The 23,940-nt window shown below is 53.4% G+C and overlaps 1 protein-coding gene across 2 annotated transcripts; it reads right to left on the bottom strand.

Moving 5' to 3' along the window:
• Positions 1-4,519: 4,519 nt before the first annotated feature.
• Positions 4,520-23,187, bottom strand: NCF4 (neutrophil cytosolic factor 4). Of its 2 annotated transcripts, XM_016161773.2 has the most exons (10): positions 22,958-23,182; positions 17,667-17,751; positions 17,140-17,293; positions 14,954-15,024; positions 11,841-11,968; positions 10,655-10,712; positions 9,920-10,018; positions 7,876-8,006; positions 7,497-7,562; positions 4,520-6,307 (listed from the first exon to the last, which is right to left on the bottom strand). In XM_016161773.2, exons 1-10 carry the CDS (start codon positions 22,987-22,989, stop codon positions 6,112-6,114), a joined length of 1,020 nt encoding a protein of 339 aa, XP_016017259.2. In that variant the 5' UTR covers positions 22,990-23,182; the 3' UTR covers positions 4,520-6,111. The 2 variants fall into 2 exon arrangements, with proteins under 2 accessions (XP_016017259.2, XP_036093341.1); XM_036237448.1 differs by lacking the exons at positions 4,520-6,307; positions 7,497-7,562; positions 7,876-8,006 and having other exon boundaries at positions 9,946-10,227; positions 10,334-10,712; positions 22,958-23,187.
• Positions 23,188-23,940: the final 753 nt, after the last annotated feature.

Raw genomic sequence — 23,940 nt, 5'->3', positions numbered from 1 at the left:
ATGTGGGAGGAGATGCCCCACCTTCAGAGATCCAGTTCTTAAGGGAGACACCAACATCCATAGGCCAGGGGTGGAGGTGGAGGAGGGTGCAGAATTAAAGAGGGGAAAAAAAAGAATGATGTTTGCTATAGGTTTTCTTGAAGACAGTCCTTAACAGGTTGAGGAAGTCTCTTTATTCCCAGTATACTAAGAGTGTGTGTGTGTGTGTGTGTGTGTGTGTGTGTGTGTAACTTAATCATAAATGGACTTCTAATTATATCACTTTCTTTTCTCCACATCTGTTGGGGTAACCACATAGTTTTTTTCCATTAATATCTTATGCAGTTGTGAAAATTTGCAGATGTTTAAATGCTAAGCCTCCTTTATATGCCTGGCTTAAACCCAATGTAGGCATTTGTATTATTACATTTTTTTTGTATCCTGCTAGATTTATTTAGCTAAAATGTTTATCTATGTTTATATACGGGATTGGCATATACTTTTTACTATTTGTACTATCTTTGTTTGGGCATCAAGATTATTCAGGCTGCACAGATGAGTTGGGAAGTCTTTTTTCATCTACCTTCTGGAAGGCTTTTTGTCAAATTAGCATTACTTGTTCCTTGAATGTTTGGAGGAACTGGCCCATAAACCTGTATTTGCCTGGTAAGGCTCAATACTTCTACTTCAATTTATTTAACAGTTAAAGGAAAATTCAGGTTTCTAGTACTCTTCGTTTGTTTTATCAAATTATACTATTCTAAGTATTTGTTTTGTCTAAAATTAAGATACACTTTTGATAGATTTTGATAGATATCTCTTAGTTTCTTTTAAATCTCTATTTTTCTGTAATTATGCTTCTTTTTTTATTCCTAATGCTGTTTTTTCTTCCCTCTTTTTAGCTTAATCCTATTTTTCCAGAGTCTTTCCAAAGAACTCATTTTTTGGCTTTGTTCATCTTTTTCTATTGTATTTATTGTTGTTGACATTGAGTTCCATCTTTTTCTTTATTACTGTTTCTTCCTACTCCCTTTGAGTTACTTCTATTGTTTATTATTTTTACTTCTGCTATTGGAAGCCTAATCTGTTCATTTCTAGCTATTTTCCTTTTTATGAACTTCATACATTGTTATACTTGACAATTAAAACGTTTTTTTTTTTTTAATCTCGCACATTTAGAAATTTAAAAACACACTTCTAAGTGACTGGCAGTTCAAAATACATGGTCATAATTGAATTTAAAGAACATTGACGATTGAATGACAATGGAACATATCCAAAATTGTGGGGTGTGGCAAAGTCACATTTTTAAAAGTTAGAGTCATTTCGGGGTCCTCGTGCCACTGAGCCAGCAGGCAGAGACAGGGGTCACCGTGCCGACTGGGGCTGTTGATACCTGTTACCAGAGAGTAGGGAAGGAGACATTAAAGTGTTGCTATACAAGGGAGACAATGTCTGGGACTACAGTGATTCACGGGGGTGCCTCGTAACATTTCCTTACCCATTAGTTCTGATCAACGGAATGCAGAGGCAACTCAGTGAAGATGAGAAAACTCAGATCCCATCGGAATGAAGTCTTGGGTCACCCTACCAAATGAAGACCCCTATTTGGCCAACGTGTTGGCAGAGAGTATGAACAGTAAATGAGTAGTGGGGGGCAGAGGGGGGAGACGGATAGTTTAAACTACCAATTTAGGACCCGTGACCAGCTGGGGATGCAGGGACTGTAACAGCTGTGTGTCTATTATTTACTCATTGCCTCTCCCACAGCTATATATAAAGAATACTTGTGGCGGCTAACGTTTTAGGTTTCGGTTGTGAGAATGTCTGGGTTGACATTGCCTTACACCGCTATTGCAGCTGATAATACTGACCATGTTCCCTCTTTAGGGAACACATGTGGACAAAGGACAAGAGTGGACTGTCAGGGGCAATATGGGTGGATTGTATCGATGTCTTCATTTGCCCATTCCTGTCTACTCTACATCCTTCCCCCTGCTCCCTGCTCTCTGACCCGTGTGGATTATAACAGACTAGTCCGTCCTCTGGTTTCCAGTTAAATCTGGCAATGGGGACACTCCCTCCTCCCCCTTCAAAGGGAGCTCAGAGGGAGGAAGTAGGAGGAGGATGCGATATTTATTTCTCTGGTTCTTTCCTGGCGCAGCTACTTTGAGTCAACTATGTGCACCACACAAAGGTCACTGGTCCTCCTCAGGGGGCCCACACTACACAAATCTCTCCTTCCAGGTTTGTAAACCTTCCTTCTTTTATTCCTATGGACCCAGGAACGTAACAGGTCCACAGTTCCCTTGATCCATACTTTGGAATATTGAACCACACTTTGTTGTTTTCCTGCGTGCTGCCCCCATCTTCGTAAGTAGTTCCTTTACTAAACCCTTCTGAAGTATCCTAATTCGAGAATGCCATAGTTTTCTTTGGACATCTGGTAATGAGTCAGAGCCAGGGTTCTCAAACGAAGAAGCAACATTGCAATTGATTTTTTTAATGACTCCTTCCAGGGGTATGTCCCATTTACTTAGACTCCTACCTAAGAAGTCTATTCCTAGTTAGGTAATTTGCCATTACCTTCTACTTATTATTATAATTGCAAATTGTTCAAGGCTATTAGTTCAATGATCGCAAATATTCACCATATTATAAACGAGAACGTTTTCATCTGTGTTCATTATAGCAACACTGTTATCACGATTAGCAGTCAACTCTGATATGTATTTAACAACCACTTCAGCAATTTCCCCATCGCACAAGGAAAAAACAATAGATGAATCATGGAGTTCATCATTTCTTTGATATCAGCCCCTCTCACTTATTTACGCTTTTGGATGATAAACTTTTTGTGCAAGCATGAAGCTTTATATTATCATCTTTCATCAGCTTCAAAAAAAGTCTTCAAAGCCCACACGGGGAGGCTCATTTTTCCAACATCACTGTAGACAGAGTCATTGTCAAGCACCTGTGAAGGTTGATTTATCAGCATCTTCACAAATAGAGGGAACTGCAAATGACATTCTTAAGAATGAATTCTTTGGGGGAGTCATGGAGTCTTAGACTTTCCGATTGTAGTAAGTGCACAGTCTGAAAAATTTGCTCTAAAATTCTTTGTACACAGGCCATAATACACATATCCCACTGGGGAGAAATAAAAGCCAAAACACTACTGCTTTTCCCAAGTTCAGGAAGGAGGTGTGCATAGCAGGTTTCCAGGAATGATGATAACATCTTACAATTGTTTTTTTTCCCAAGCTCGAATGCCTGCGATGTGTTTGCACTAGTGATACAAAGTGGTTATCAATTGGCTACAAAACATTTCTCTGGTTACCTGAGCTGCCTCGTTTGCACAATAACAGACAGTAAATTGCATACACCCTTCAAAGATGGCACAAGTTAGCTCGTTCCAGTTAGTTGCCAACATATCCCGTGTGTCCCTGCAGCATTTGGCACACCAGGAGCAGTCACAGGGTGGAACCAACTGGTGGGCCCTCGTCAGCCATTCTGCAGAGCAGTTTTACTCCCACTGTCAATTGATCAGGTCAAAGTCTTCATCAGATAATACCATGGCAAACCCAGGGATGCAATTTTCAGCAGCTTCATTATCAGCAAAAGCTTTTTCACCTCTGATGTTGACATGTCCTCACTTCGGTTAGACAGAGTCAAAAATCATTCCCCAAAAGCAACAAAATATAAAAGAACAACAGGGGTTAGTGTGGCTGGTAAGCAAAACTCCTCAGTTCAGGGTCCAGAACTGCCACCAAATGTGTTTTGGTGCCAAGAAACAGACTGTGAGTCCGTATGGACCCTCCCCCGCCCCCACCAAGCTGTCCTTTGCTTAGCAGTTGACAAGAACATCTTTTTCTCTGCTGTACTTTCCATGTTTCCATGTCCTTAGATTTTCTGTGTCTCTTAAGTGGGTGACACTTACAAGAACTTTTTTTTTAACTCCACTCTTACAATTAATCTTTTAATTGGTGCATCTTGAGTTCATCTATGTTTACAGTATCAAAATTATTGATATATTTGGACTTATTTTTACCAACGAGCCTTTTGAATTCTACTTCTCTTTTCCTTCTTGTCTTTTTTCTTATCCATTTTGATCTAACTATTAGGAAATACATATGTTCTATTTCTATTTTTTTGAATTTTTATTGAGATTTTACCACGCACATTTAATTTGGCCAAGTCTGATAGTTGACAATTTTTTACTGTTTATGAATAGCAGAAGCATTTTGGAATGCTTTAATTCCACTGTCCCCAATGCAACACTATTATTATTATCTAGTATTTTAGCTCCACCCTTTTTTAACCAGACAAATTAGACATTATTATTACTTTATAGTCAGAATGTTATTTGAATCTATATGTATGTATATCAGACAGGGTTCCATCAGAGAAACAGAATCACTAGAAAACATACAACAAGAAATTTGCTTTGAGGGTTCAATCTTCCTCAGTCGTGGGACCTGGTTAAACTGTCTATATGATGCTGTCACATTTGTGTCAGGCAGTCAAAAATAGAGGAGGATGCTCATGAAGTAAGAGAAGCAAGAACTAATTGGAACCTGCAGATATGAGCTGGAACCACAGACAGACTATAACCAGTCAGTCTCTCACTTCCTCCATGACTCCAATGAGGGTGACCTGCAGAAGAAACCGATGTCCTTTGTCATGGAGCTGAACACACGTCTGACCCAGGAGAAGGACAATCCACAGGAGCTTGGACCTGACATCTAGAGGGTTACTGAAAAGTCTGCTTATCCGTATAAGTGTTGTTCTTTTGTAGTGATGTCAACTTTACCTGACTGCTCTGAAGACCTTCCCTTTGACTTTCGTGTTCTGAAGTTTCAGAATGGGAACCAGCAGACAAGCAACAATGAACATGAGCTGGAACAGCATCCCTTATCTGAAGTGAAAAGAAGTTGGCTGCTGCTTCGCATTTGCCTTTGAAATGTTACAAAATGTCTCTGATCACTCATGCTAATCTGCATACATACAGGGAGGAAATTCTTGGAAATCTGGTTACAGTTTAGCTATGTCAACAAAAAACACATCCGGCACAATGCTTAGCCGTGTCTTTGCTTATCATTTATTCTTTCATCTCGGATAAATCTCCAAGGACCATTTTCACCGTCACTGATGAAAGATGAGTTTACTAAGTATGTAATTCTTGACAGAGTGTTATTTTGTTTAAAAAATTCGAAGCTATAATTCTATTGCCTTTGGCTTCCATGGGTGCTGTTGAGACATTCGCTTACCATCCTGATTGTTATTTGGTAGTGATCTCAACTTTCTTTGACTGCTTTTAAGATCTTTTCTTTGACTTTGGTGTTTTGTAGTTTTAAAATATTGTAGCCAGTTGCACACCACTGTTCCTTTGTTCTGCTTACCCTGGTATGCTTATGTCCATAGATTTAAGTTTTTTATTGCTTTTGAAATATTATATCTGCCATCTATCTAAATGTTGCTTCTCCATTCTCTATAGTTTTTCTTTCTGAGATTCTGATTTCAAAAGAACTCTTATTCTATTGTTCATGTTTCTTAACTTTGTTTTCAGATGCTCCAACTACTTATCTCTCTGTGTTATATCTTGGGTACTTTGGTTTTAGCTTCCAATTTGCTTGTTTTCTCTTTACCTCTGTGTAATATACTATCTAACTCATCCACTCATTTTCCTGTTTCAACAGATTTACACACACACACACATACCTATATCTGTGTGTGTGGTGGGGGGTGTGTATCTTTCTTTTGCAAATCTGCCTGGTCATTCTCTTTAGCTCAATCATTGTTGTGGTTTCATTCTTTATTTCTTTAAACATTTTAGTCACGTAGTTCAATAATCCATAGTCCCTGGGGCCCTAAAGCTTATTTGTTGTGAGAGGGGGGAGCGGGAGGGTCATTGAAGAACCCCACTACTTTCGGCTCATGATTTTTTGCAGCGTGTGTCCTATCTAGGGTGTAGTTGATTTTCAGCAGTCGGGCCCCTTGGTGAATCTGTCAGGCAACATGTTAGAAGGCAAACAATTGGGTTCATGTGAATAGATGTTGTAAGGTCTGCTTAATTTTTCTTAAATGGATGTTTTTGCAGGTCCCTTCACTGCCCACAGGGACACTGTCGGCTCAGGGGAATGTGTTGTAGACCCTGTAGTCGTCCTTCTGGGTGATGTGCAGCTTCCAGGGGAAGAGACGCTTCTGGGAGGGGAGAGCTTGGGCCCGCCTCACCATGAGCCCCACGTCCTCATCTGAGAGCAGCCGGACCAGGTCACCATCAGCATCCCGGTAATTTAGGGCAATGTCCTCCTTCTGGAACTCCCGCCTGTAAAGGAAAGATCAGGGTGAATGAAAGGTCCAGCAGCCTTAAGCCTAAGCCTGGGGGCAAGGGGATGGGGCAGAAAGAGTTGTAGGGACTCGATCTAACTTCAGAGTCTGACACAGGCCTTACCCTCCAAGTGGGCCAACCTCCCACTGTACAGATGTAGAAACTGAGACCCATGGGGCAGGGTGGGGATTTTCACTCTAAATTAGTGTCACAGCCTGAAATGTCCTGTGTGTCAATGTGCTGAACACTTAAGAACTGTTGTGGGGAAGAGGAGGGCACAGAGTAGAGCAGGATAAAGTAGAGCAGAGACGAGACACCTGGGAGCAGCTAGTGAGAGCTCGTTACGGGCTGGGGCTGTCTGATAGAAGGTACAGGTGGGTGGGCACACTTACACCTGGCTGATGGAAGGAACAAACGACTCAGCCTTTCTATGGCTAATTTGACCGAACAGGTCAGAAGCCAAATAGACTTGCAAACACCTTGATCCCAAAACTCCACTTTAGAAAATCATCCTAAGGAAGTAACAGGGCAACTCACCAAATATGTGAATCATATCATTACTTATGATAGTAAAAATGTGGAAGGTAATTTGAATGGCCAACAAACATGGATGGGCACATTAATCATGGTGCATCCACAGAATGATACTATGTAGCCAATTAAAGTAATAGTTATGTGGAGGGGGCAGAGGGTGTCCTGAAAAATCCGAATGTACATCAGATAATGAAAGGAATTAATTATGAGGTTATTTCGCTTCTTTATACCTTTCTGTGATTTCTGACATTCTTTTTTGATATAATAAATAGGTATTACTTTTACCGTCAGGAAAGTAACAATGCCGTTTCCATTCCATGAAATCACTGTCCATAACTAAACTGAGTCTCGAGAGGCGGTAGTTCCGGGATGGCGGAGGGTCCAAGTCCAAGGTTTTTACCTAAAGAGGCTTTAGCTCCAGCTCCAAATCCACACTCAACAAGCCGTGTGACTCATCCAAGCCCCTTCGCCTCACTGCAGCTCCCACTCTAACGTGGGGGGCTGATCCCCACCCTGCAGGGCCGAGGTGCGGATAAAACAAGAAAGCAAAGGAGATGCAGATAGCACCTAAGGCGTTGTATTTCTCCGTCTGATCTCGTCTCCGTGGGATGTGACCCACCTCACCTTCTGCCTTCCCACCCCAAACCCTCACCTCATGAGTTCCAGCAGGTCCTTGAATAGTGGAGTGCTACTGAGGTCTTCCTCCACCGCGATGTCCCTAAAGGAACAACAGGCATCAATGAGGAGACATCCGGCCGGAAGGGGGACATGGGAATGAGGCTGGCCAGGCCACGATGGACCTTGACATCTCGTTATGGTGATCCGGTTTATTTGGAGGACAGTGGGGGCCACTGCAGGCCTTACGTGTGTGTGTGTGTGTGTGTGTGTGTGTGTGTGTGTGTGTGTAGGGGGCAGCATGAGATCAGATTGGGGTCTCAGAGCCCAGAGAGTGATATGGGGCCGGGGAGGGGGTTGGGAGTGGGGATGGGCAAGGAGAGTGGCCTGGGCCCTCCCTCCAGGAGGCCACGAACTTGATGGTGCTGATGGTGTCCTCGTAGTAATAGCAGCGCAGCCAGTTGGTGGGGTCGTCTTCTTCAGGGAAGTCCTTGAGGATCTCCACAAAAGACCGTGGGAAGATGCCTGTGGCTCCTCGAACAGTGCCCTGAGGAGGAAAAATGGGGCCGCTCTGCCAGCATGAAGAGGCAGAGGCCACGTCCTAGGGCCCCCAGGCCCCTTGTAACAATGGGGAAAGACCGACGAGGTCTGGGTCCCCTTATACAGAAGGAGGAGAAAAAGTGACCAAGGTTACCAAGAGAAGATTTCCATTTTAGGACAGGTCGAGATCTGAATTTATCTGGAAGGTGGCTCTCATCTTTCATTCATTCACTCCCTCATTCATTCATTCAAAGACTTTTTGAGCACCAGCGCTGTGGCCAGCTCCGGACACTCAGAATAGATGAACGTCATTGCCCTCCCTCGTGGAGCTGCCACCACAATGGGGAGCAACAGACAACGTGCGGGTGAACAGATGAGCTTCACGGAGACTCAGATGGTGGTCACGGCGAAGGAGGAAGACAGAACTGAGGGGAGAGGGGGTGGTTCCCACTCATTCACTCACTCCACAGACACCACCGAGCACCTGCTCAGGCCCAAGCGCCAGAAATCTCTCTGTCCAGCCCCAGCCTCTCCCCTAAACTTCAGGCTAAACCTTAGCCACCGCGTGTGCTGTTCCTACATGGTTTCACAGTCTTCAAGACCCTACGGAAGACGTACTATTTACATCTCATTTCGCAGACATATACAGTGAGGCTCAAAACAGTCCTCCCCTGACCATCCCCTCGACCCGAGGCCAGAAGTCGGCCAGCATACTGACTCAAAGAACTTTCCAGAAAACAAGAAAGCGAAAGACATTTCCTTGTTTCTGACCCAGCGACACCCCTCAGGCAGCTGTCGGAGCTGATGAGTACCTAAGACAGACTCCAGGACTGGGGTGAAATCAAAACTCCCAAGTTGGCAAGGCCGATGCTCCTTTCTCTTCTCCAGCCCTCGATGCCAGGGACCCTCCCCTGCCCTTAATGGTCCCCCTGGGACCTGTCCTACAACTTCCTTCACACACTGTCCCCCAGGAGCCCTGAGAGGTGGGACTCTTGTTTAAGAACAACAGGACTTAATCTAAAAGGCTGGCACTGGGCCAGAGCCTCCCACCCGGTGACCTGCCATCGCAATTCACGGAGTCACTGTGAACCCTTGTGTGGGTCATGATGACTGCGTGAGTGACAAGGCAATGACCAAGACAGGCCGTGGCTCCAGAGTCTCATTTAACTCTTTGGACAGCCCTGGCACCAGCCAGAAGCCATGTGCCCTGACTCTCTATGAGCCACATGCTGAACAGCCAAATCTGCCTTACCCCTTCCAGGAACCCCGTGAAGAAACTGCCAGCGTTGCCTCAATTTACAGAAAGGAAACCACAGGGTTGAGCAAGTTTCCCAAGGTCACAAAGCTAGTTAAAAACAGAGCTAGGATGTGACTGACACTAGACAGGCAGACTCCAGAGCTCAAGCCCTTCAATTGTTACATTTTCAGGCTGCCTGCAAGGTCGATAACATTCTCTCAGATTACAGACCAGTGCATCTCAGCTGCCGTTGATTTCAACCCCCAGGGCCAATGTCAGATTGTTGCAACTTGGAGGGGTGCGACTGGCACCTAGTGGGTAGACACCGAGGATGCTGCTAAAGAGCCTACAGTGCACAGGCCGGCCCCACAACAAGGATTTCTCTGGCCCCAAATGTCAATAGTGCCGCAGCTGAGAAAACCTGTGACAGACCAAGAAATTAAACTCAACAGATTAACTGACTTGCTGTGTGGGCTCCAGACTCTTCTGCCTAGCCACATACCTGTCACCCCAGAGGCTGTATTCCCTGTGGCTCCCCCCACCTACCTGCCCAGATCTCCAGAACTATCCTCAGACGGCACCTCCTCCCTGGGGCCCTCCCTGCTGCCTCCCCATTCTCTGATGCCGATGCGGCCACCGGGCTTCATCTGTGATTTCGCCTCTTCCTTCTCCGCCAACCTCACCTCCAGCCAGTCTTTGTTGATCCGGCTGAGAAGGAAGATCACATCTCCGGCTTTGAAATTCAGCTCCAGTTTGCTGTTGCCAGTGAAGTCAAACAGGGCCTGGGGAGAAGAGCCGAGGAAGGAGTAAGGGGAAGGGAGGTGCGTCCGCTCCTAAAATGCTTACACACGTGGGTGTCCCATTTCACAGGTGAGGAGACTGAGGCTCAGGGAGGACAAGTGACTTGTCGGAAGCCACTTCTGCGGTTAGTGGAGGACTTGGGATTAGAACTCAGGTCTCCCTGACTCTAGCATGAGTACTCCTGCCGGACCTGGTGTGATGAGCATGGAGAAGGAAGGAGTTGATCTCCCTGGATCCAGCACCTTCCCTGGACCCCAGGCCTCAGTGTGGGATCCAGCACTCCCCTCACCCCTGACCTGGTTCTGAAATGCACATTTTGGGGACAGGCCCTTGTCTGAGCCATCACGGAGGCTTCGCTCCCCAACCGGGGCTGGCCCAGAGGGGGCCTGGGAAAGCTTGCTGAATGAACGATGGAGGGACAGCCTCGTCTGCCTCCGCGTGCCCATCACGTCCCCTTCTTGAGCTTCCTCGGTGTCCAAGGCTGAGGCTGTGGCCCTTCTTCCCTGCAGCACCCAGCCCCACCCTAGGCGGACGTCCAGCAGGAGGGGCTCCAGGGCTGAGGGTGGAGCGAGGCTGCCGCCCAGAGGTGACGCATCGGGGCCTGGCCTGCGGGGTACCTCTGCTAGTGGAGCTTCCATGCGGTCTGAGCCGGCGCTTTGTGGGGACTCGCTCTTGCTGTGGGGAGAGAAGAGGGGGGTTCTGTGGGGCCGGCTCTCGGCTTCGGCATCAGAGGAGACTGTCCCCGGAGGCACGAAAGCGGGGGGCAGAGAGAGGATGCTAAAATGCAGCTACGGTTGCTCCTATGGGCCATCGCGCTCCTCCCCCTGCCCAAGTTTTTACCACCCTGGAGGGGAGACTGTACCCCTTTTTGCAGACCAGGAAGCAGAGGCTGAGAAAAGAGACGGGGAGGAGGTCGCATCCGCCTAGTGCCATAACTCGCTAAACGTCTCACATTTGTGCTTTCTTCTACTCCTCACAGCCGACCCCTGACATCATATTATTCTGATGTTTTAGCCAAGGACACAGACTTGGAGCAGGGACAGGCCCTGCTCCGGGGCCCAGGGCTGTCCTGTGGCATGGTCGGAATTCAGCGTGCGCCTGCCTGGGTACGCCAGGGAGACGGCCGGGCACAGACAGGACGCTCGGAGATACTCGCTGCAGGAAGGAGGGAGGAGCTGGTGGGGAGGAAGGGGTTTGGGGTTCGGGGTTCGGGGTTCGGGAGCTCTGTCCCTGGAATTCTCAGAAACTGCACCCTCGCCTTCGGAAACCCGGCACTATTTCTCCAGCCTGGATCTGCAATGATTACTTCCTGCTTAGGAGGGCCCAGAAGGCAGCGGTGGGCTCCCTGGAGGAAGGGAGTGAGCCGCAGCCTCCCCTGGGGGCTGGCGTGCCACACGGGGAGCCAAAGCTGGCCCCACAGAACTAAAACTAACCAGTGACAAGGTGCCCCGGAGATGGTCTGCAGCCGAAGCAGCTGCTCCCTCCTGTCCCTGCTCCCCACGCCCTCCAGGCGCCCAGAGCCCTTGGGACATCCCCAGTGGTTGCTGCGGCAGCAAACCCTCCCCGTGGACGGCCCAGCCCCTGTCCTCAGGTCCTGACTGGCACACACAGCAAAAGGCCCCATCTTTTGTCCCCCCAGCCCTGCGCTCACGCTGGTCTAAAAACCGGACATCCTGGAGGACTCGGGGAGGGGACTGATCTCTACTCCTCCCTTTCCTCCAGGAAAAAGACGGGAACAGAGCGCCTGGGTAGGAGGAAGTAGAGGGGGGCTCTGGCCACGGCGCGCAGGGACGGGCCACTTACACTTTCCGGGTGCGTGGGCGGAGGCGGCGCAGGGCCTGCGGCACCTGCTCTGAGTCGTAGGGCGACTGGTAGAAGAAGATCCGGACGTCCTCGTCCATCAGCACCCAGATGGGCAAGCTGAGGAGGCCCTGAGTTCGCGCGAGAGGACAGGATGGGGTGGGGTGGGGAGGGGAGGGGAGGGGAGGGGAGGGGGTGTCAGCAGAATCCGGCCCAGCTGCCCCATCCTCCTCGCCCACACCGGACCCCCCTCTCTCTACCGATAAATTCTCTGCCTGATGACAGAAACAAGATACATCTTAACAATTTCAACAGGCTAAGGTAACGATTCACAAGCTTCGCTCCTGCGTTCAAGGTGAGGAGGGGACCAACTTGAGAACAGTTCCTTTGGGAAAAACCGGAAGGCCTCGGCCATAAAGGTGATACCAGGTAACATGTGACATGGTGGCAACTGTCCAGGCACCGCGCTGAGTGCCACACCGGTGGTGTGACCTCACTCCATCTCTTGGTAACCTGGGAGGTTTGGTCCGAGAGGTGAAGGGACCTGCCTAAGGCCACACAGCCTAGCAAGTGACAGCCGGAGCACGCAGAGCCGTCTGCCACCAAGGCCCATCTCTTAGTTCAAAATGAGACCGCAGCGGGGGAGGGATCCCCCACATAATCCAAATTAACCACAATTAGTGATATTATAGCCTAAAAACATTTCCTGATACTTTACAGTTGGGGAAACAGGCTCAGAAAGAGAAGATGCCCAGCCCAGTTGGCAGAGTTAGAAGCAATGGGGGCCGGGACTCTCCTCAGGTGGAACCTGAGGCTGGCTATACCACCACCCTACAAAGCTTCTGAGGCTGTGAGGACCCAGAACCTGGCAGGGTCACTCCCCAAGATGCACCCCGCACAGGTCCTCACCCCTTGGCTGCACGCCACTCAGGCCACCCACCCCGGGGACACTGTGGCTGGCTCATGGGCGCCATCCGAGAACCCCCTAGAGCTAGCAGGATGGGCGGGGCCGGGAACCCCCTCCCACAGGAACTGGGAACAGAGCTTGAGAAAGACTCGGCCGTCACAGGGGAGGGCTGGGGGCAGCTCGGAGCTGGATCGAAGGGCACAGACACTGAGCCAGGCTGCGCCCAGGACCGAATCCCAGCCCTGGAACCCACCAGCTGAGTGACCTTGGGCCAGCGTGCCTCTGGGCATCCACTGATAAAATGGGGATGGGAGCAGTATCTCCCTCGTGCAGTTGAATAAGGATTAGATAAACAAGCGAGTACGTACACAGCACCTGGAACAGCACCTGGCATGTGGCCAGTGACCCACCGAAGTCAGGTGTTACCGTCGTTGTTGTTTTGATCACCGCACAGCACAGTGGGTGGAACCCAACCCTGGAGTCTCGGAGATGGGAATTCAAACCCCATTCCTCCTACCTCGCTGCTTAGTGACACGGAGCGACTCTACCTCTCTGTGCCCCCTTAAGGATAATAGCATCTAATTTACAAGTTATCGAGGGAATTAAATAAGCCTATTCGTTTATCCACCAAATGCATATCACGTGACCCATAGTCTTCACGAGGACAGAGTTGAGACCAGTGGGTGAAAATAACAGGGAATCTGTCTTTTCTAATAGCTAACCGACGATGGGGTGAGTGGCCTGGGTAAGGGGAGAGTGGTAGTGAGCTCCCCGTCTCCATAGGCGTGCAAGCACAGGATGTGGTTTTGATGGCAGAGATTCCTGCACCTCTGGGGTTTGAGGAACGAAACTGAACACACACAGGCCGAGACGGGATCCTCCAGGCTGCTGCCTGCTAAGACCAGGTGTGGGATGAAGACTCGCAGCTCTGCAGCCTCTTCCTCCTCCCTCCAGAGCACACTCGCCTCTTCCAGCTCTTTGAGAGAAGGGCGGCACTTCCGGCCACCCTGAAGGAGCAGCTGTCGCAGAGCCCCCTTGAGGGGAGAGGCCTCCAGAGCTGGAGCCCACAGGGCTGCCCTTCCCCCCTCTTCTGGCTCAGAGCCCTGGATTCCTGCAGCCACCAAAGCAGGCAGGGCAGCCATTCCTCTCCCCGCTCCCTCCTCCCTCCTCCCTCCTTCTTCCTCCCTCCTCCCTCCTCCCTCCTCCTCTGCACTCGGCTCTTTCACTCCACTAGGAGTCGCGATCTCTTGTGTTCTGGAAGCAGGTTCACAGCTTAAATGGCACTTTTCTGTCCTTTACACTGTAGATCCCAATGTCACTTCTGTGAGACCAGAGCTGGAGGCAGCGCCCCATTTCACAGGGAAGAAAACCAAGGCTCAGAGAGGATGGGCAACTCGCCCCAAATCACCCAGATGGTAGACGGCGGAGCAAAGACTAAAGAGACTCCCTGTTCAGTGCTCCTCTGCTGTGAAAGCGGACGGGTAGGGGAGCCCTCGTGTCTGTGAGGACGCCTCTGCGTCCTCCTCCCGTTTCCTGAGGTTGATGTCAAGCCATGGCTCGCATGCCTCTAGTGACGGGGTGCTCACCACCTCATGAGGAACAGTGTCCCTGTCTCGCATAGCTCCGTTTGGTGGAAGGATTTTCCTGCCCAGACCGATTTTTCCGCCTCTGTGTTCCCTTCTCCTGGGGAGGCAGACGGTCTACAGGATGGGGACTATGCAAGGGCACCAGCCGAGCCCCGTGACTGCAACCGATCTTCAGCCCGTGCCCTGGCGAGGGGGCCTTTTGTCCAGTCTGCACGAAGGTGCCGTGTGACGGGGCGGAGGCCCCGGTCCATCGCGCCCCCATTTCACAGGCCAGACCCCTGTGATGTCGTGAGCCGCATGACCGTATTCGGCGGGGCAGCGGGTGCCTCGGGAGCGGGCACCGGGTCCCACTCGCCTCTGTATCAGCCCGCCCGGCGTGGGTGTTAGATTTGTCAGTTCTAAGTCTGGCTTCTTAGACCTTCCCCGCTGCTCCCATGTCAGCCCCTGCCCCCAGCGCACACCCAGATACACGCCCCGGGACTCGGAGAACGCATCCGGTTTCTCTCCCCAGGCCAGACCGTCAGGGATGGACCTCGCAGGCCATCGGAGCAGGAGAACCAGCCTTAGTTCCCTGAGGGACGGTCCGCGGGCCACCCCCGTCCGGCAGCACCCCGCGGCCTCACCTTCATGTAGGCGTTGAGGGCAGGTATCCGTGTCTCCGCAATGTCCTGTTTCACTCCCACGTAGACTTTGGCTGAGGAGAGGCGGAGCCGTCCTGAGAGCCCCATCCGAGAACACGCCCCCCCACCCCCACCCCCCCCCCGGGGTCCTCTGCGCTGGTCAGGGCCCTTCCCCTCAACTTCCCACGGCCCTGGAGGGGCCGCTCTGAACCAGCTCGTCATCCGGCGCGCATTCTCTGAGTTGCACTGTTGGCGGCTGACATTTTTCTTGTTTTAATAGATTATTTGCTGCCTATCCAATCTCCGAATGGTCCTCATCCCTGGCTGTACATTCAGGTCACCCGAGGAGCATTAAACAGCTCATCGTGTGTGACTCCTAGGGGTGGGGCTTGGACAGTAGCATTCTTTGAATCTCAAGTGATTTCCAAGATTAAGAACAGTGGGTGTAGAATATTGCTCAGATCAATAGATATTTGTTGAGCAGATGAATGAATCATTCCTTAAAAGCAAGGTCCAAGTGTTTGAGGGTGGGGGGAAAGGGAAACAGACAATGGCTGACCAGGGACAAATGTCCTCTTCAGGAGCCCCAGGCAAGGACCCCAGTGGACCCGTCCACCCAGAGAGCCCCCTCCAGAAGGGGAACATGAGCCCTGTCTGGCTCCCGCTGCCCATGAGACGGGCAGGGCTGGTGTCTGACCGTGCAGGATACTGTCTGCGGTCTGGGGTAGAGACGACACTTGGGAGTTAGTAGCCAGAAAAGGACAATTAAAGCCTCTGATAGGGCTCAGATTGCCAGGGATGGTGGGTGGTGGGCAGGGGCGGGGAGGCATTGGGAATGAGGAAGCAAAGGTGCAGAGCATGGCTGAGGCTTCTGGAAGGAGACCTTGGAGGAGCAGCAGGGGAGGTAGGAAGGGAACTGGGAGGCACTGGCACCATGTTTGGCGAGAGCTTCCTGGAGGAGGAAGCAGGATAAGGAAGACGTGAGACGTGGCCTGAGATGTGTCCACGGAAGTCAGAGTTAGCAGGTCACGGGCCACCACCTCGAGCGGAATTCAGCGGAGCAGCAAGAGCCGCAAGCGAGCCGGTGGGCTGAGCAGCGGATGGGCGATGAGAAGGTGCGACGGAGGGAAGATTTATTGTAAAAGGAAGAAAAGGAGATCTCTGAGGATCCTTGGGGCACAAGAGGCTTGTGGCAAGAATGCTTACTTACGGCACGTGTTTGTTTAAAGATAGAAGAGGACCGAACTTGCACTGAAGCTGGCAATAAAGGAGAATGTGAGTAAACAGGGAACACGCCAGACGAGCTGTCAGGGGGAAGCCCCAAAGGAGAGGAGAGGTGGGCCGAGAGCAGGAGCGCATCCTTCCCCTGCAGCCCAGAGAGGGCGAAGGGCAGGTGCAGGCGGAGCCAGCTCCAAAGGAGGAAGAGAGGCGCCAGGAGGCCTGGGGGGCAGCGTCAGCTCGTCAGCTCGTCCTGAGGCTCCACAGGGAGGAACCACGGGCATTGGCTCAGACGAGAGAAAGCAAGAGCGAGTGGCGGTGGGGTTCGAGTTTTAAGAAGGAAAGAGCAGGCGAGGCTCTGTCCTTTAGGGAAAGGATGCTTGTATGTGGCCTGCAGGGTGTGGAGGGCCAGGGAGACCACTCAGGTGGGGTTCGCACCTGCGGGGCCCAAGCTCAGGTGCTGAGAGGTTGGAGGTTTGGGCCTGTCCAAGGCGCAAGTCAGGACCGAGCTGGGGAGGAAGGCCGGAAGGCCAGGGGGCAGGGGGCTGTCCAATGCTGCCCACCACGTCTCAGCAGGGCGGAGAGGGAGGGGAAGCCATGGAGACCAGAAGAAGCCGGGGACCACAGTGGCAGAGGGCAGTTCTCAGGGGAGGGCTGCAGGGAGGGCTGGAAGATGAGTCTGTGCGTTTACCTGCGGAGACACAGAAGGCCTGACTCGAGGGCGAGAGGCCGGTGTTCATGGGCTCGAAACCGTGGCCTCGGTCTCCGGTGGATGGCTGAAGCCATAGAGGCCATCGGAGCACAGGAGGTCAAGGGCTAGGAAGCCGGAGAGCTAGAGGAAGCAGCGGCGGCTGCCAGTAGGGGACCATGGACCCGAAGAGCAGTTCTTGCACAGGCAAACAGAATAATGGGTACAACCGGAGGCAGAGCCGAGGCGCAGCTCTGTCCCGGGCAGGGGACCAGCAGCCTACCTGGGAGGATGGGCAGCTTGCAGGTGAAGGGGCTGATCTTGCTCTCGGGCCCGTACCGCTCCTCCAGCTTGCTCTGCAAGGCATGGAACTGGCGGTAGCGGCGGTAGATGAGGTACTTGGATCCCCCTTTCGTCTTCACCTCGATGACGAAAACCTAGGGAGGACAGAGGTCGGGGGTCGGGCCTGGGAGGCCAGGGGCAGAGAGAGGGGGAGGTTTGGAGATCCCCGGGGTTTCTCAGCCTCAGTACGACATTTGGGGCCAGACAAGTCTTTGCTGTAGGGCTGTCCTGTGCACCGTGGGGTGTCGGGCAGCACCCCGGGATCCCACACACCAGATGTCAGTAGCACCCCCACCCCAAGCTGCAATAATGAAAAATGCCTCACGATAGGCACTGTCAAAATGGCCCTCCCGGGGTAGAGAAGCTGAGAGATGAGAGTGGAAGGTTCAGAGGTCAGAGGGAGAAGGTTCAGAGGTCAGATCAGTGGAGCTGTAGAGAAGGAGGGAGAAGGTTCGAGGCGTCTCTTACGAAGTAGCTGGCGAAGCCTCGCTTTTCCTCGATGTCGGCGATGTTGGCTGAGATGGCGACGTCATCGGGAAGCTGTTCGAAGTCGCTGAGGGGGGCGGAGGGGAAGACGCCCCGGTCATCGCCTGCGTTCGGCGGGCCCACGGGGCCTGGGGCGGCGGGCAGAGCGAGCCCAGGCGCCTGCGGCTCTCTTCGTCCCCGGGCCGGGCTCCGGAGTGAGGGCACCGGGAGCAAGGACCACAGAGCAGCAGTTGCAGATGGCCTTGTGACTGCTCTGTCCACCCAGGGCCCGTGCTCCAAGCGCCTCCTCCACTTTGGGCCCTGCTCTCGGCCCCGGGTCCCAGGGGTAAACAGAGTCAGCGCACACCCCACACAGAGACCGGCTAATTATGCTCAAGTTGGGGAAATCCTCACAGAGAAGGCGACATTAGAGCCAGGTCTAGGAGGAGCTGGAATCCCCCAGGTAGGACACGGTGGGGTGGGGAGGCCTTCCAGGCAGAGGGAGGGAGCAGCCCAGGTGGAGGCTCTGAGGCCCACGGAGTGGGCCAGGTCTCGTGCGCCTGGGGTCTGGTGTGATCAGGGATCGAATGGGAAGGCGAAGCCAGGCTGAGCAGTCGCTAGTGCTGAGCTGAGAACGTTCTACAGGCCGCGGGAAGCCACGCGAGGCTTCGGAAGGGGATGAGAACAGACAGAGTGACCCCGGCGGTCGCGGGCCGGCTCGGGCGGCTGCGCAGAGAGCGAAGGGCCGAGGTGCCTTCCGGGGAGGCCCTGAGGTACTTCGGCGGAGAGGCGATGTGGGCCTGGCCCGGGCAGCGGGGACGGGAGCGCAGGACAGACGCGGGACACCAGCTCGGACGGACGCCGTTTCGTTTGTTACGACCCTCGGGCTCTAGTTTCGTTCGGGGTGGCAATGCGCCTCGCTCCAAGGTGACAGATCACAACCGGGTTGAGCCGAACATAAAGACCCTGTGCCTGTCCCCCATCCTCCCTTGCAGCCAGGGGCAGCCAGGTAACACGTTCCGACCAAGTAGACCTAAGAGGGACTCTGCCGCAAGGGCCTTTTGAGTGTGTGTGTTCGTGATCCGGAGAGATGGGCAAGGCCGCCATGGTCCCCTCCCCTTCCCTCGAAAGCAGGTGTGACGTCTGGACCTGCGGCAGCCACATCGCATCCATGAGGCAAACGCATGGGGAAGACCCCGGGAATCTCTGGGATGCTGGTCCTGAAGTCGCTAAGCTGCAGAGCCAGCTGTGAACCTCTGGACTTCTTGTGTGAAAAAATAACCCCCTGCTTGTTTCAACGACTGTCAGTTCCTCTGTCTCCTGCGGTCTTGGACATTGCCAAGGGACACACTACCAACCTGCGAGTCACCCCTGAGTTATGACCAGTGAGGTCTGGGCACTGTTTGATGTGGAGTTGAAAGGGCAGTGTGAAGAGCGACACCCCCATGTCACCCGCACTCTGACCAGGACAGGTGGGAAGGAGCAGGGTTGACGGACTCATTTTTGGACACCCCGGTCGAGGTCCAAGAAGAGCCGGCGTGCGGCTTTGGGGCTAAGGGGAGAGGGGCGGGCGTCTCGGCCGCAGTGGGAGAGGTGTGAACGATCCACCTGTGACTTGTGGTCAAGACCCCCGGCGAAGAGCAGTGAGTAGAGAGAGGAGACCGAAAGGGACCGGTGGAGGAAGGGAAGACAGACGGCCGAGGAGACGGAAGAGGTCTCCAAGTTCAGCCACGGTAGACAAATGAGGAAACAAGAAGCAACCATGACTCCACCGTCGCAGAAATTGGGAAACAGGGTAGGAGCTGGGGGGTCCGGGGAGGGGGGTTGTTGCCACATCTGAGGCCTCAGAGCTGGCCAGGACCTCAGGAGAAATCTGTTTCAAAGTCTGTATACCCGGCCCCACCCTCTGCTGGTCCCCAAAGGACCTGGGCTGCTTGGGGCCTCAGGCCACCTTGAGACACAAGGAGGCCGTCATCAGGACGTGACTCAGGGTGGCAGTGGGCGGGCAGAGGAAATCCCCAGCACTCCCAGAGCAACTCAGTGGCCACGGGCAACCTCCCCACTCACTTTCCACACAAGGCCTTATGGTGACACCCTTGGGACATGTTTCCTCCTCCACTTTCTCCCCCGAGGCCGTGCGTTTCGTAGGTATTTCATCCGCAGTGTGATGGGCATGGGGCAGGAAGGAACCAGGGGTGTAGAAATGGCTCCGTGAGCACCAGGCATTGGGCGGGGAGGGGGGGGGCGGAGCTGATGATGGCCGGCTGAGCGTGCGCTGTGCACCAGGTGCTCTTCTAAGACAGTGTCACCCTTCTTACAGACAAGGAAACCGAGGCACAGAGAGGTTGACAAACTTGTCCAAGTAAGTCGAAAGGCTGGGTTGCCCCCAGTGTGAAGCACGAAGTAATAACAACAGCGACCTCTTGTTAGCGCCTCCGGTAGCTCAGATACTGTTCTGAGCGCATCAGGGCATGGCCTCTGCCTGCCTGGGCCTCACCACTGAGTGGAGAAGTTGGTCACTAGACAAATAATTACATCATTTCCATGGTCGCAGATGCAGCAGGACCCTGGACGTGTTACAGGCCCTCAGAGAATCAGTATGGCAGGCAGACGCTTCTAAGATAGGGGTTGTATCCGTCAGAGAGAAACGCAGAGGTGCTGTGCATGTGTGATGGCCGGTCTCTCCCAGAAGGAGGGTGGTCAGGGAGGGCTTCCCGGAAGCAGCGGCACCAGGTCAGCTGGAGGCGCAAAGAGGAGCTGGCCACAGGACGACAGGCAAGGGAAACAGTGAGTGCAAAAGGCCCCCATGCAAGAAGGGGCAAGTTCAAGGAACTGCGGGGTCAGGGCGAGGGCGTCCGAGTACAGGAAGAAAGTGATGCCAGAGGAAGCCAGGGAAACAGGCCCCGCGCCTCCGCACCGAGGGCCCCGCGCCCGCCCCGGGGCGGCAGCGGCGGCAAGGCGGGCTGAAGCTGGGAGGCCGCAGCAGGAAGATGCAGAGCCGAGTCCCGCTCTGCCGAGGCCAGCGGGGACCTCGGGACGAGGCCTCTCCGTGCTCTGCCTCCTCTGGCCCTCTGGAAAATGGGGACCAGGGAAGTATGTGCATCCGGGAGGCTGCAGAGGTCCCACTGGAACAAGCACCGCCCGAGAACTCCCACGAAAGCAGGGCCTCCACCTGCTCTGCAGCCCCAGCCCTCGGAACAGCACCTGGCACACAGTAGGTGGCTCAGCAAGGGCCGCGCTCTGAGTCTGTTTTAGCAAGTCCTGTGGTGGGCAGAGTGGGAATGATCCGGCTGCTGGTGCAGTCAAATCTAGGAAACCCCGCACTGGGACTGGGGTGCAGCAACCCCAAATGGACGTCCCCTTAAAACAGCTACTCCCCTAAGGACCTCAGTCAGGACCCGTCAGAGCTTAAGTCAAGTCAAGGCCTTCTTGGGCCGTGATGCTCCGGGTTCATACGCGCTCGTGTTGTTCATGAAAAGTCCACTTGGGACCACCTGGGAGAGGCCGAAACGGCAGCTAGTTCAGGGTCTGTAGCTCCTGCACATAGTAGGTGCTCGAAACATGTTCGTTGAAACCAAACTCACTGCCCTGGCACAGTCCCTCCCATCTTTCGACGGCTCAGGGCTTGGAAAGTCCTGCTGAGGGAACTCTCCCGCCCTCCCACTGGATCTTCTGCTTTGGCCTCAAGCAGGACAGGCATAGGGCGCACTTTCACATAAGGCCCCCAAGGTGCAAGGAAGCCAGTGACCCCAGGCCCTGCTCTGTGGCCCCACGAAGGGCTGGAGGAGGCGGCCCCCCTCCTCTGAGGGGCGAGGGGGGCTGAAAGGGGCAGCGGGTGGGAGGGAAGGGAGCACAGAGTCCGGCCGGCCAGCTCGCAGTGTCATCTCTCAGATCCACATCCCCTACAAGAAATGGGAAGTGTCACAAGCCTCCGACAGCAGCTGCTTCCTGAAAGTTGAAGTGTGCGTGTGTTGGAACCAGTTTCCAGAGAGGACTTGGCGGGAAGAGCTGCGGGAATCTGATGGGGCCTCACCCTAGCCACCAGCACCACCTTCAGTGGCTCACCAGAGCCGTCCTCGATCTGCCCTATACGCACTGGTTTCTGCGGCCCATCCATCCACACACGCACGCACGCACGCACACTCACATATGGCAACAAGCCTTCCTTTTGACGTTCGAACTTTGAAAATCCCACCCCAAGTTCCATTTCCAGCCCAGTTTCCACCGCAGGCCTTTTGCCACCCACTTCGGCCCAAACCTCCCCATGTATCTCCCTCGACCCTCCGAGTCACCTCCCCACGGTTAGTACACTCCGTGTCTAATGTCACCTGCTGTTCCGATTCCGGAAGGCAGGAGCCGAGCCCTGTGTCCTCAGGTCCCCCACAGCTCAGGAGCACGGGCCTGGCGACTGAGGAGACATTCAGAAGATGCCACTAGACATGAGGCCGGGTCTTGGCGAGGCCGTGCTCCAAGCCCCGGCCTTGTCACTCACTCCCTGTGCCCCGAGGAGGCATCCTAGCCTCCTTGGGCCTCAGTTTCCTCGTCTTTATAGCGACGAGATTGGACTAGAAGACTCTAAGGACATGTCCAGCTCAAAGATCCTCGCTCATTCATTCAGCAGCATTTACCGAGGACTGGGTCTGTACCTGCATCGTTCCACATCCTAGGGATACAGCACGGTCAGAAGAGACAAATACTGCGCCCTCATCAAACTCGCTTTTAATGGGGAAGCCAGGGATAAAGGAAACAAATAAATGAGTCTAGAATATTATGCCAGTAATATAAGGACTATACAGAAAAAAGAAACGGAGCAAGGAGTCGGACTGAAATGAAGGGGCAGTCAGGGGAGACTTCTCAGAGGAGGTGACATTTGAGCCAAGCCCTCAATAAAGAAGGAGAACAAGCCAGATTCTGTGATTCTGTTTGAACAGAAGAGAAAAAGCCATTTCTGACCACGATGTGGAGCAGTGAGCCCAGCCTGGGACCCAGACGACCTGAGTTCCTGTCTAGACTCTTCCACCTACTCTCGTGTGACCCTGAGAAAGTCACCCCCCGCCCCCCGAGCCTCGCGTCTTCATCTGTGCCTGAGGGAGGTGAACCAAAACTTGGTTTCCTTAAAACAGTCCTACGGGTCTGCGTTTCTGAGTATTCAGGCTCTGACTCAACTCCAGCCTCTCGACTCTTGTTTGGCAGTGACGTGGGCCTGCAGGGGGGTCAGGAGGGCCGGGTTTCGTCCCCCAACACCTGTCGGGAACAGTGAGGAGGCCCAGGGAGGGCGGCAGCCCTGCACTCACCTCTCAGCCCGCAGCTGCTGGGCCACGGCCATGGCCGTCCGTGGTCCAGGGGAGCGGGCGATGGAGGGTCTCACCCAGCCAGGCCCGGGCCGAGTTCTCCTCTCACTTCCTTCCAGCCACGTCGTGTCTCAGCTGTGGTCCCAGGGGCTGCTGCTGGGGAGGCCCCACCCCTGTTTCTCGAGATCAGCTCTAGAAGAGTCCCCTCCTCAGGCTCTCTGGTCCTAGCCAGTGGCTCTCACTTCCTTTTCCCCGCCTCCCAGCTGCACTGCAGTTGAGGAAGTACCTTCGCTCTGACAGCAGGTTCTCAGGAGTCCACTGATTTGGGGGCCTCGAGGACTTCCTCGAGGATGCCAGATCTCAGTCGGGGATCCCAGTGCTGGCTCAGCCACCAACGGGACTGCCTGGTGACCTTGTGACCGCTCCTCATCTTCTGGCTCATCAAACTGAACCCAAGCACCTTCACTGCTGAGTCTTTGCCCAAACAATTCCCTCAGCCTGGAATGCCGGCCTCTACCATGCCCGCTGTCCCTCAAGCCCAGCTCACACGCCACCTCCTCCAGGAAGCCTCCCTGGTTTCACCAGCAGGTGGTACTCACAGGATTCTCTGTCATATTAGAGTATGGAAGCTGGTCTACGCTTCCGTCTTCCGCTTCCCCTGGAGCTCCGGGCTACACTTTCCTCATTCCTAGATCCCACATGGCTGGTCTTCTCTATGGGGCTGCCAACCAGAGCGAGCTGCACATTACAAACCCGACCACACCTTTCTCTCTGCTGAAACTCTTCACCTGCTCACACTGTACCTAGGAGAAAGTCCAAGCTCCCAGCCCTGCCCGCCTCCCTGCAAAGCCCCAAGGCAGCGCTGGCTTCCCCAGCACCCTCTCCCGGGTTCCCCGCTTCCCATGCTGGCCTCCACTCCATCTCTGCGATGCCCCAGGATGTCCGCCCCTCAGGGCCTTCATGCATGGCATTCCTCTGCTGGACCA

This window comes from Rousettus aegyptiacus, unplaced genomic scaffold (assembly GCF_014176215.1).
Source record: "Rousettus aegyptiacus isolate mRouAeg1 unplaced genomic scaffold, mRouAeg1.p scaffold_m13_p_2, whole genome shotgun sequence".
Classification (NCBI taxonomy): Eukaryota; Metazoa; Chordata; class Mammalia; order Chiroptera; family Pteropodidae; genus Rousettus; species Rousettus aegyptiacus.
Note: the sequence above shows the minus strand (reverse complement) of the source record. Positions and strands in the feature narration are given on the sequence as shown.

Excerpts from the sequence above, each read along its gene's own strand:
- NCF4 (XM_016161773.2), bottom strand. The coding sequence starts at position 22,989 with ATGGCCGTGGCCCAGCAGCTGCGGGCTGAGAG. Across the intron at positions 15,025-17,139 it reads CAAGCTGCCCATCCTCCCAG|CCAAAGTCTACGTGGGAGTG; the intron begins GTAGGCTGCTGG and ends GCCTCTCCTCAG. Across the intron at positions 11,969-14,953 it reads CCCTCAACGCCTACATGAAG|GGCCTCCTCAGCTTGCCCAT; the intron begins GTGAGGCCGCGG and ends GCGCGAACTCAG.